Genomic DNA, 12,809 nt, shown 5'->3' with positions numbered 1-12,809 from the left:
GACCCTACACCCTCCTAAGAGACAATACACGAAACAAGTGTGGGGTTTCCAGCACCCCCCCCATTTCCCCTTGTCTTTTCCTCCTCCCTTCCCTTACCCCATGTTCTCCCTCTCCACTTGCTTTTTCCGACACTATATATCACTGGGTGATATTTCTAGCATATTGCTCAGTTGTGCCATTCAACATTGACAATTATTGCAGTGTATTTATTTTGTATGCCCCATATGTGGACACACTTTAGTAAAAATCGTTTTCTATAATACACTTTATATCTTTACTTTTTGATTTGTGTGCTGGGAACCCCACACTTGTTTCTTGCAAAAAACAAAGTTGGCATCATAACTATACAGGATTGGTAAATTAGATGTGATGCTATTTATACTTTGGCGAAATATTGGGCTAAAATGCTGTTAAGTCTTATTGTGCCCCATACTGGCGATGGACTTCTACATCATAAATCTTGACAAGTTGCATATTATGTGTAATTTCACCAAAATATAGAATGCTCAATAACTATGTAAAGTGAAACAATACGTACCTTTTCCTGTTGAAGTGCTAGAAAATAATTCACGTTTTTTTAACCCTTTAAACGATAGATGGCTAAACACGGCTATTTGAACTGTCCAGTTCTAGTGCTTAATACTACCCAGGGGGTATTATGAGAGCAGCAAAACTGAACCTACCGTCGTGGTTTTGTCTTTTTCCATGCATTGGATAACCGGTTATAACTGTCCCGTTTCAGACATCAAACTCTCGTGGTTTTAAGAAAAACATGAAGCTTGAGGCAGTCAACCCGAACAACGCAGCCGAAATCTGTGTCGCCTCCATCACCAAAGTAAAAGGAAGGTTATTGTGGATCCACCTCGAAGGTATTGCATCCATGCCCCAAAATGTTGTGTTTTCTCATGCTGAGAACTATAAATGAAAGTATGCTGAAAATGCTCCGTTTGTATTTCATTATTATTAATAGTACTATTATTATTACTAATATGTATTAAGTAAATATGCTTTAGATCAGGGGTGGCCAACTCATGTCCTCAAGTTCCACCAACAGGTCAGATTTTCGGGATATCCTAAACATCTGACCTGTTGGTGGCCCTTGAGGACTTGGGTTTTGCTACCCCTGCTATAGGATCCCATTTTCCACTTACAGGCATACCCCGGTTTAAGGACACTCACTTTAAGTACACTCGCGATAGGCAAATGGCAGCTCCCACATGCACCTGTCAGAATGTCCTGAACAGCAATACCGGCTCCCTACCTGTACCGAAGCTGTGCGCAAGCGGGGAGACTATAGAGCCTGTTACAAATGCGTTATTTACATCAGTTATGCACGTATATGACGATTGCAGTACAGTTCATGCATCGATAAGTGGGGAAAAGGCAGTGCTTCACTTTAAGTACATTTTCGCTTTACATACATGCTCTGGACCCATTGCGTACGTTAATGCGGGGTATGCCTGTGTTACATAGTTACATACATGCTCCGGTCCTACTGCGTACGTTAATGCGGGGTATGCCTGTAATTTGTGGGGGGGGTTTCACCCAAGGCCAATCATTTTTAAACAGTGCGTTTTAATTATGAAAGAGAAAAGGATCCAACAGCCCAAAAACTATAATGCCTGGACACCCAAGAGCCTTATCAGCGAGGCAGCGGATTAAGATCTGTACTTCCTGGCGGGCTGGAGGAAGTGAGAGCACGCAGCAAAGGGTGGGCCTTTTTAATGAAAATATTAACTATACAATACAATTGGGAAAGTGTTGGAAAAGATATGGCTGGCACCATATTTAGGGGTCAACCGGAGCGGAGTCATGGACCCCGACATCCTGGGACCTCCTGGCTCCCAAGAGCTGTTGGTTTGTCACCACGTGGCCACAGGGTCCGGGTTTTCGCGTCCAAAAGAAAGCGACATTTTATCTTTTTATTGATGATCTTGATGGCCATGTTTGTGGTTCTTTTTTTTGTTATGTTTTAAATGCCTTTTTTTTTTTACTGAGAATCGGGTGTTTCCTGGATGTTGGGGGCCCCGGGCTGAGTTTTCCAGAAAATATGGTGTTCTCAGCACGCTCAGTAGAGTTTGTACTCTGATGTTTGGCCATGTTGTGGTTGGCGGCTTTCCCAATATTAATGTAGCACATCTGTTGAGAAAGCATTATCTTGCCAACTACAATGTGCCTGCCGTACTTTTCTTCACCTATTTGTATTTAAGCAGGAAGACGTGAATTTCTGTACATTCGCAAATAAATATAAACGTATTATTAAGGCATAGGCCCTTATTCTGTAAGGTGTTGTCACGTACATACTGCATACGGGACAAGGGTTAGTACACAGCTCGCATGCTGGCCCACTTCTCAAAGGTCCCTCAAATGAACAATATCTCTCCTCAATCCATCCCCATATACCATCTGTCAGGAACAGCACAGATATGCAGCCGGGGTTAACGCACACGGTTACTCTTGCCAACTCGCCTTTCTCGATATTTGCTAATGACATAAACAGAGTTACATACAAATACAAAGAAGGACAAACATGCACAAGCCGATACAGAGAGGCAGTGACGTGGCAATACTACAGTACCTCTCTTTCTGCTGCTAATACCTGATCCTTTGAAAGCCAGTATCATAATAATAATAATTATTATAATAATTGTTTGTTCTTATATAGCGATGCTAGTTTTACGCAGCACTTTACAGAGACATTTTTCCAGGCACAGGTCCCTGCCCCGTAGAGTTTATGGTACAATCAATGTTTTTGATGCCTGAGACACAGGGACGTAAAGTGACTTGCCCAAAGTCACAAGGAGCCGACAGCTGGAATTGAACCAGACTCCCCTGCTTCAAACTCAGTGCCAGTCAATGTCTTTACTCGCTGAGCCGCTCCTTCTCCGTGTGCTGGCGTTCCCCACTGCTTTGTTATTGTACACTGTTCGTCTACTTTTAAGTCCGTTAAAATAATAACGCCCAGGTCGTTTTCCTCTATAGTAGTTGAACTGATAGTGCCATTAATCTGTATTCTGCCTTTGGGTTTTTGTGTCCAAGTGAATGATTTTGCACATATTGGTGTTAAATTGCACTTGCCACACTCTTGACCATTCCTTCCATCATTAATCATTTTCTTTACCCCTCCAGGAGTGTTAAAGAATCAGAACATAGAGCACTGCACAATTTAAAATGTTTTTTTTTTAATTACTGGATTGAAGCAGGGGGTCTCCGAAGCGGACCACCTGTTTCCAGAGATACCTACCTCAGTAGGGGATGCCGGTATCTGCAGCCAGGGAACTGTGTGCCTAACAAAATAGCGGCATTTAAATGTCCCTCGTTGCGTAGAGATACCGGCACCCCCTGTGGAGTCTTTGTGCCATCTGCAAAAGGGCACCCCCCCTTTCATGTACAATATTATTAATAATGGCATTATGGGGTACTGGTCCTAGTACAGATCTCCGAGCTGCTCCTCTATTCGTCTTCGCTGACTTAACTCCATCTACCACAATCTGCTGTCTATCGCTCAACCAATATCTATTTCACCACTATAGAACCCAATGCTAGGCATTGCAACGTGTTTATCAGTTTTCTATGTGGGAAAGTGTCAAAGGCTTTATTAACATCTTATAAAGATACATATACTGCAAAAGCCTGATCTATTGCATTGTTACCGCCCCCTGCCCCCCCAGCCCCCCCAAAAAAATATTCTGATTTCTTTGACATGATTTCCCTTGTAAATACACAATGCCAGAAATATTGTGAGGGTTAGACTTGATATTCTTCAGTTGAGCAATGTTTTAATTAATTTCCCCATCACTGATGTCGGGCTCACTGGCCGCTAATTTACTAATTGTAACCCCCTGTGTATGCCACACATGCACACTGCCCCCTAGCAGGTTCCTCTCCTATGGACATGTGACTATGATGAGCCAGTAGGCAGGCTGGTGAAGGAGAGACTTGGAGGGAGAGGAGTTGTTAAAACGGGGCAGCCCTTGACAGATCTGCATGGGCCTGAAGGAGTCCGGCTGAATCGCGAGCAACCTGTGTGGCGGGACCTGCACGCGTCCCGCGTGGGTGAGACTGCAGGTACTGAGAGGATGGAGAGCAGCCAAAAGAGACGGATAGCCGAGCAGCTGAGATTGTACTGAGGAGAGACATCCTGGACGTTCATAGGACACAGTGGAACCAAAATAAACATGTGAGAATTACAGGCCTTCTACACCCAGTTACAAGCTCCAATGGTGTACCAGCACCTCAAATATAGGCATGCATACCCAGGATTGGGAGGCCTCTTGAGTTGACGCTTGTGTGAACTGTAATGAGAATGTACTGTGATTGGTTTGTGGTGATTCTGTTTCTAAAGATCTAAAGGTTCCTGGTAACCGTTTAATATATATATATATATATATATATATATATATATACAGTGTTCGACAAACCTATACATTTGCTCGCCCCGGGCGAGTGGATTTAACATCGTGGCGAGCTCCTATTGGCCCAAGCAGCACACGTGTGGTACTAGGTGGCGAGTAGATTTTGTTGTTCGGCGAGTAGATTTTTTGGTGATTTGTCGACCACTGTATATATATATATATATATATATATATATATAATCAGTTATATAACAAAGTATTGTGGCAGTTGTGTCCCCTTGTTTGCTCGACGCATGTGTGGTATTTATCATAGGCATAAGGACTCTGGCTCCCACCTCAGCACCAGGCGTGTAGTCTTTTCTGCTCTGTAAATAGACTTGTCGCCACCTCCTTTCCATTTATATTCCATTTATATTATTGTCCCCCTAACCTCACCTTTATCATCTGTTGTGAAGATAATTATTTGGGGTGTCTGCTATATCTGTATCTCCTTTTGCATGACTATCTATAGTCTTACTCCTCCTTTTGTCTTTCATCTTTCCCCTATACATGGTACCAAACATTTTGTTGCCTCTTTTCTTTGGTCACTGGGCTATTTTCCATTGTGCTTGGGCCTTGGCACATCTGGTTGGTTGCATGGCCACCTTCTGCCTAACCCAGGGTGGACAACTGTAGTCCTCAAGGGCCACCAACAGGTTGGGTTTCCAGGATATCCCTGCTTCAGCACAGCTGGCTCAATCAGTGGCTTAGTCTTTGACTGAGTCACCTGTGCTGAAGCCCAGATATCCAGAAAACCGGACCCGTTTATGGCCCTTAAAGACTGGTTGACCACCCTTGGCCTAACCTGATGTGTTTTCCTATTTCTGAGTCTTTGTTTTCAAGATACACAGTGGTGAGAAAAAGTTTGTGAATTTTCACATATTTCAAGCCTAAAATGTGCTTAGATCTTAATCTAATTCCTAATAATAGATAAAGATAAACTGATCAAACAAATGACACACAATATTTTTTCAACATTTATTTATCAACGCATGATTCACATTCAATATCCATGTGTGAAAAACGATGTGAACCTTTAGATTCAGTACCTATTGAGCAGCAATGACATTAACTAAGTGTTTCCTGTAACTGCTGGTCAGTGTCTCACATCGGTTTTGGGGAATTTGGGCCTATTCCTCCCTCTTTGATAAAGCGCTATTGCAGCGCGAAACGCGTCAGAGGTACATTTGTACACCTCCATGTTGTCAACCCTTTAATAAAAGCTATTTTTTAATTATCATGATTGCTTAGCCCTGGATTCTTTGGAAAACGCTGTGCTTCGGTTTTTCTCCATTTTGGATTCCCTTCTATCCAGATTCCGTCAGGATGCACGGATTTAAGGATGGTATACCCCAGTAATGTGAGTACTACTATCTTTTATATGAAGATGGAATAGTTGAAAATGACACTCTAGGGTTATTTGCTTATCAATAGGAAATACTGAATCACAACTGTTTTAACACGACAGCTGCTGACTCTGAAAATACTCAATTTTTAGGCATTGTTTAACCCATTAATGAGCTCTTCAAGCAAGTCTAACTCACTGGTGTTACATGTATCTGTCCATCCTCCGTTGAGACTTCAATCAATACATGTTGATACATTATCATCCTTAACTCAGATGCACTGATGCATTCAGTGACATTTGAGGGCTTCCTTGCATGAACATCTCACTTCAGGTTCTACCACAACCTTTCAATGGGGTTTAGGTCCGGACTTTGACTAGGCCATTCTAAAACGTTGAATTTCTTCTTCTGCAGCCATTTTTCTGTAGATCTTCTATGTTTAGGATCATTGTCTTGCTGCATGACCCACTTTCGGTTCAGCTTTAGCTCATGGACGGATGGCTTGACATTCTTCTCTAGAATCTTCTGATACAATGTAGAATTCATGGTTGTGTCAATTTTGGCAAGCCGTCCAGGTCCTGAGGCAGCAAAGCTGCCCCAAACTGTCACAACCCTACCACCATGCTTGACGTTTGGGATGAGGTTCTAATGTTTAAACGCAGTGGGGTTTTTTTGCCAAACATATTTCTCATTGAGGCCAAAAAGTTTTGCCTTTGACTCATTTGTCTGGAGAAAATTGTTCCAGAAGTTTTGTGGATCATCTATGTGCCCTTTAGTGAACTTCAGATGTGCAGCGTGTAACGGGAGTGCTCGCCACAAACCGGGACCGGGCTGCGGGGCTGAGGTGGGGATATGGAAACACTGACCGTAGACCTCAAAGCCGGTTCAGTCCATAGTCAAACATAGCCGGATCAGGGTCAGAGAATGTAGAATAATCAGGAGACAAGCCGGGGTCAGGGTAGGCAGCATAGGAGCGATGGTCACAAGCTGAGGTCATCATCAGGAAGTCTTGGGTGAAGCCGCTTCAGCGTAGAGAACAGGAAACTTGAACTGAGCTGCTTCAGCGTAGAGGACTGGAAACTTGAACTGAGCTGCTTCAGCGTAGAGAACAGGAAACTTGAACTGAGCCACTTCAGCGTGGAGAACAGGAAACTTGAACTAAACCAAGCCAGGCCAGGCCAAACATGGGAGTCTGTGACAAGCACAGTTACTTGCAAACAGATTGCAAAGTCTATGTCCAGCAATGAGGAAGTGAAAAAGCAGGGTTTAAATAGGAGAGATGCATGACTGGGATTAAGAGGCGGAGCGGAGGTGCGGCCTCTGCGGAGACTGAGATTGGCTGCAAGGCACAGGAGAACAAGTGAGTGTACTTGCTTGCAGCTGGGGAGGGTTCCTCTGGAAATTCCACAGCTCTGCAAGGAAGAGTTCCAGCCAAACCCAGGTGCGGATTCCTTACACAGCAATGTTCTTTTTAGAGAGCAGTGGTTTTCTCCTTGCTACCCTTCCATTAATACTATTTTTCTTCTGTCTTTTTCTGATAGTGGCGTCATGAGCACTCACATTAGCCAAGACGAGAGTGGCCTGCAGATCCTTGGATGTTACTCTGGGGTTCTTTGTGATTTGCTGGTCTGTTCTTGGAGAGATTTTGATAGGACAGCCGCTCCAGGGTAGAGTGACTGTGGTTTTGAACTTTCTCCATTTATAGACTATCTGTCTGACACGGGATTGGTGTGCCTCCAAATGCTTAGAAATGTTTTTGTAACCCTTTCAATACTGATGAGCATCAATAACTGTTTTTCGGGGGTCCTCAGATATTTCTTTTGATCGTGGCATGACATGGTGAAGACCAAACTGACAAAGTTTCTGAACTTTATATAGGGTGGGGCCTCCCAAACTCACCCCTGAAGATCTACCTAATTATTTAAACACCTGGTTCTAATTATCCCCTTTAATTTAGCTGATAAAACCAGGGTTTCACTTAATTTTGCGCATACCCCGACTCTTAATTACTAATTGTATGTCTAATTCATACATTATTTTGTTTCAAAAGACATGGAATTGGTAAATATAAAGCCAAATAGAAAAGACTGGTTTTGATTCAAGAAAGTTATCGTGGAAAAAAACGATGGAATTTACATCATCATTGGGGTTCCCAAACTTTTTCTCGCCAGTGTAAGCAGAGTAAATTCTAATCCACTGTAGTCTTGCATTTCTATGGAAAGGGCGACTTGAAAACCAGCGCTGAACTACAATCTTGTGATGACATTGATTGGCTGTCAATGCTGCACTTGTGCCACAGGTCTTCCAGCAGCAATGTCATTAACTTGATGTTACGCCGATGCTCGCCACAAACCGGGACCGGACCGCGGGGCTGAGGTGGGGTTATATAATCACCGACCTTAGTCCACGCAGACTGATCCGGAGTGCGCAGTTCATAGTCGTACATCGCAGGGTCAGGATTGGAGAAGGCAGCATCGTCGTTAATGAAGCAGGAGTTCGGCAACAGGAAATCAGGAGTGCCCCGCTTCAGCTTAGGAGCGTGAGCGCGGGGGTGGCTTCTGCGCGAGGAGCGGCTTCGGCCCATGACGCCGATCTCAGCAGGAGGAGACAGCAGGCTGGCCGAAGTTCACCGCAGGGCAGCGTCGGGAAGAACCAACGCTTCAGCGCAGAAGTCCAAGGCAGGCCACTGCAAGAGGATCGCAGCAGGCCGCAGGAAAGGAAGGGTAGCCACTGCTAGGAGGAAATGCAGCAGTTACCAGTGCTGGCATCAACGCTTCAGCACAGGCGTCCAGGATAGGCCACTACAGGAGAATAGCGGCAGGCCACTGGACAGGAAGGGTAGCCACTGCTAGGAGGGAATGCAGCAGTTACCAGTGCTGGCATCAACGCTTCAGCACAGGCGTCCAGGATAGGCCACTACAGGAGAATAGCGGCAGGCCACTGGACAGGAAGGGTAGCCACTGCTAGGAGGGAATGCAGCAGTTACCAGTGCTGGCATCAACGCTTCAGCACAGACGTCCGGGGTAGGCCACTGCAAGGAGATAGCAGCAGGCCAGTGCTGGCAACAACGCTTCAGCACAGACGTCCAGGACCAGGCCTCTGGATACTCAGGAACTTGGAAGGTAAGAACGCTAGGAGAGAGGCCTGGGGTGGTTTGTGGCAGAGACAGTAACATAGAGGTAGGAATAGTTATGCTCGGCGCTGGTTCAGAGCCAACGCCTAGAATATAAAGGGCGGAGATCCAATCACAGGAGGAGGGTGTGTGAGAATTCCTCCAATGAAAGAGCACAGGGCAGAAGCTGCAATGAGAGGCAGCACCTGTGCCATGGATTGCCAGAGGAAGCCTGCAACTGCACAGGTCTGCAAGGCTGCAGTCAAAGCCAGTAGTGGATTCCTTACACTTGATAACTGTTGTGACTTTTGAAGATTACACCTGTCTCCATGCATTTGGAATCCTGCAGAGTTTTTGTATATTCTTTGATATAAAGCTCTAAAGAATGCAGAACGATACCAACACCTCATACCTGGGCCGGTGTGACAGGGTGAATTCCCTCAGAAATCCAGAGTCGTAGGGAAGCGCAAACATATGTGGAAAATGAGAACAGATATCCAATAGTACAGTGTTGTCAAATGCAGATACAGATGTAAGCTTCTTGATTCTTATGAGTTGGATACTCACAAGCATAGGAAGGATGGGAAAGAGGACCATTATATGAAGGGTGAAAGTGGATGTACACATTCCGGTGCTACTCTCAACCAGACTGCTGTCTAAGATCCACTATCTAAAGATACCCTTACGTGTATTTAGACCTTTCTATGCTTGTGAGTATCCAACTCATAAGAATCAAGAAGCTTACATCTGTATCTGCATTTGACAATACTGTATTATTGGATATCTGTTCTCTTTTCCACATATGTTTGCGCTTCCCTCCAACTCTGGATTTCTGACACTTCACGGGATTGTGAAAGCAATCCACCATTGGGTTACAGCTGCATTCAACCATTCGTTTGTATTATTAGTCATTGATCTAATACTTTTTCACGAGCACTAATTTATTGCACTGATATTTATCAGACTCACCAATCAAAGTGCACTAATTATTTTTGAGCGCCACATTGTGATAACTTTTTCCACTCACTTGCACAGGGTAAATTCCCTATCTGATTGTTTTCATGGGAGACCTATGTTTAGAGGTTGAACACTGCACTGAGCACGTTAAATCTCAGTTTCAGAACAGACTGACTTGATTAGCCGGCACATCTGGCTTGTTAGAGTGTCTTAAATGTCTGCAGCTCTCAGTGCTCTGGTGTCCTGTCTGAACCTGGGAGACACGCTGGAGCTCTGGAGGCTCCTGTGGATCCTGGACTTGACATACCCTTGCTGAAAAAAGGCAAAGCCCTTATCAAGGACCCATTTTTTTGTTAACCATTTATATGCTGAAGATAAGCTCAGTTTTGTTCCACCTTCTTTTAGGCTAAATAAAAAGCCTATATTCAGACAAACCCACGTGCCATGGCATTGTCCATGCAACAGCGGACTTGCTGGCAGTTCCATTGGTGCAGTTGCACTGAGCTGCACGCTTAGTGGCCCAGCGCTCTTCCCCACAACATTTAAACTGATTGCCGGGGGAGAGCGTGGGGCCTCTGTAAATGCCCCTTACCTTCTCTTTGGCTTCACCACTCTGGCATCTCCTCCTGCTCCTTATCTCAGAAGAGGAGATGCCGGTGAAGGTAAGAGGCCACGCGCTCTCCCCCGGCACCGAGCCCTGCTAAATTCCAAGCCGGTCCTGCCTCATATTCACAAAGTAGTGTTATTTCCTAAGATACTTTCCAGCAGCAGAAGATATGTTATTGCCCTTTTAAATTGGTCCGTAAGGTGTCCTCCGGCAGAGGGTGTCCTATGGAATCCCACCGGTTACTTCAGTGTTCTCATTTTCATATTACATAGTCTAATAAAGTAACCTGTTCTCAGTATTATGAAACTGTTCAGAACATGCCTTCTACTTGATGAGTTATTAAATTGTGTGCATACCGCCTTGCTATTGTATCATTACTATTTATTGTTCATCTTTCATTAGATTTATGTTCATATGTTGGGTTAGAAACGGAGTTCGATCAGTGCCTCCCTAATTGAAGATCCACTATTCATCATAGGTTAATTATCTTAGCAGTAAATTAGTAGAGCGCAGTGCACTGTAATTATGCGATATAATATACAATGTCTTCCTTCTTAGATATTGAGAGATTAAAAAAAAGAAATAGGCATATATTAAACGTTGCTTGAATACATAAATCTTCAAAAGTATGTGTATTCAAAAATCTTAGTAATAAAACAACTCAGGTAATTAAAAATATATATACATCATCTTCAGCCCTTGTCGACCCACTGCTGGATGAAGTCTTTCCTAATGATCTTCCAGGCACTGCTGTTACAGCCTCTTCACTCCATGCTGCTCCAACACATTTTCTGATTTCATCCTCCCATCTTACTTTTGGTCGTTGTCTTGGTCTTTTAATCTCCCTTGGAATCAAGTCGAGTACCACCTGTGTCCATCAATGGTCATATCTTCTTGCGATATGTTCCGCCCACTGCCATTTTAATTTCCTCACCCTTGTGATGTTATCACAGACTTATGCTTGCTCTCGAATCCATTCATTCTTCCTGCCTATTCAGGTAATACCCAGCATACATCTGTCCATAGTACTTTGAGTTGTCTGAAACTTCTGAATTATCTTCTCATTTAAGGTCCAGATTTCACATCCATGCGTCAGTATAGGCAGAATACACTGGTCAAAAATGTTTCTTTTGAGGCACAGTGGAAGGTTCCTTTGAAAGATTGTATTGTTTCTTCCAAATGCGCTCCATCCCATGTTCATTCTCCTATGATTGAGCCACCTGTGCTGAAGCAGGGATATCCTTATCCCTGGCCATTGAGGTCTGATGTTAGCCACTCCTGATCTAACGTTTAATTTCATAGATGTAAAGGAAGTCAGGGGGCCCAACGGCACAAGGGTGGCATGACTATGGTTCCGAAGGGGCAAAAAGGATTATGTTTAAGAGGAAATAAACGATGGATCAGATGTGGCTGGAGAAGTGGAAAGCATGTGAAGTGAGGAGAAGGCTGCATGAGGGGGGTGGAGCACAAGGAGGGGAGGAAGTGACATATTTCAGTGTTCCTGGATCTGAGCCCGGTGGTAACACAGCACACATACCACTCTCATGCACGTAGCAGTCTGTATATATATATATATATATCAAGGGTGGCCAAACTCTGTCCTCAAGAGCCACGAACAGATCAGGTACTAAGGATATCCCTGCTTCAGCATAGGTAGCTAAATGAAAATGACTGAGCCACTAATTGAGCCACTTGGGGATATCCTTAGAATCGGACCTGTTGGTGGCCCTTGAGGACAGAGTTTGACCGACCCTGATATATATTTACTGTATATGCTCACAGGCAGAGAAGACCAGGCTGTATGTTATTTCTGGTTATATTGTGAGTTTGTGTCCAGTCACGGGGCCCGGGACGCCAACACCGGCAGACCCCCCCTGTTGGCAGGCCTGACGGGGAGCACATACATGGCCATAGAAAATAATTTAACGAAGTGACCCTCACTTATGAGAGAAGAACAGATAAGTAACTATATGATTTGTCATGCTGGATGTGGCATTAGGGATTTCGGTCTTTTTTTAATACATTGTCACAAACCCAGCAGCACTCCTTTTTGACATTAATATGTGTGGTGCGTCTGGGTTTTGAGCTTACTTTTGCACAGGGATATTAATGGGGTTATGGAAGAAAGAAAAACATATGGCTATTTATATAATAAAGCAAGCCATACTGGGTACTAATTATTATAGTCCGCCTGGGGGGGTTGGCGGTTGGCTGTGTAAAAGTATTTGTAATGGCAAGATGTGTTTATATGGCTGGTAAAGACAATATTTGAACTGTCAGGGAGTTGAGAATCCTAGTGTAAAAACCCTTCATATTATTGGGTGGCTTTGGCTACATATATTGCCATTTTATCCAATGTGATGTATACATATTATATAAATACACTAAATGC

General features: G+C 44.0%; 1 protein-coding gene across 2 annotated transcripts in view; it reads left to right on the top strand.

Annotated features, from left to right (window-relative positions):
• The window catches only part of SFMBT2 (Scm like with four mbt domains 2), a 287,695-nt gene that overhangs the window by 207,219 nt on the left and 67,667 nt on the right, over nucleotides 1–12,809 (top strand). For both annotated transcript variants that reach the window (XM_075599415.1, XM_075599414.1), the window contains one exon: nucleotides 744–870. In XM_075599415.1, coding sequence (XP_075455530.1) covers nucleotides 744–870 — 127 coding nt within the window. The remainder of the gene's footprint in view (nucleotides 1–743; nucleotides 871–12,809) is intronic.

The sequence above is a fragment of the Ascaphus truei genome, chromosome 5, assembly GCF_040206685.1.
Source record: "Ascaphus truei isolate aAscTru1 chromosome 5, aAscTru1.hap1, whole genome shotgun sequence".
Classification (NCBI taxonomy): Eukaryota; Metazoa; Chordata; class Amphibia; order Anura; family Ascaphidae; genus Ascaphus; species Ascaphus truei.
This window is presented reverse-complemented; position numbering and strand designations above follow the sequence as displayed.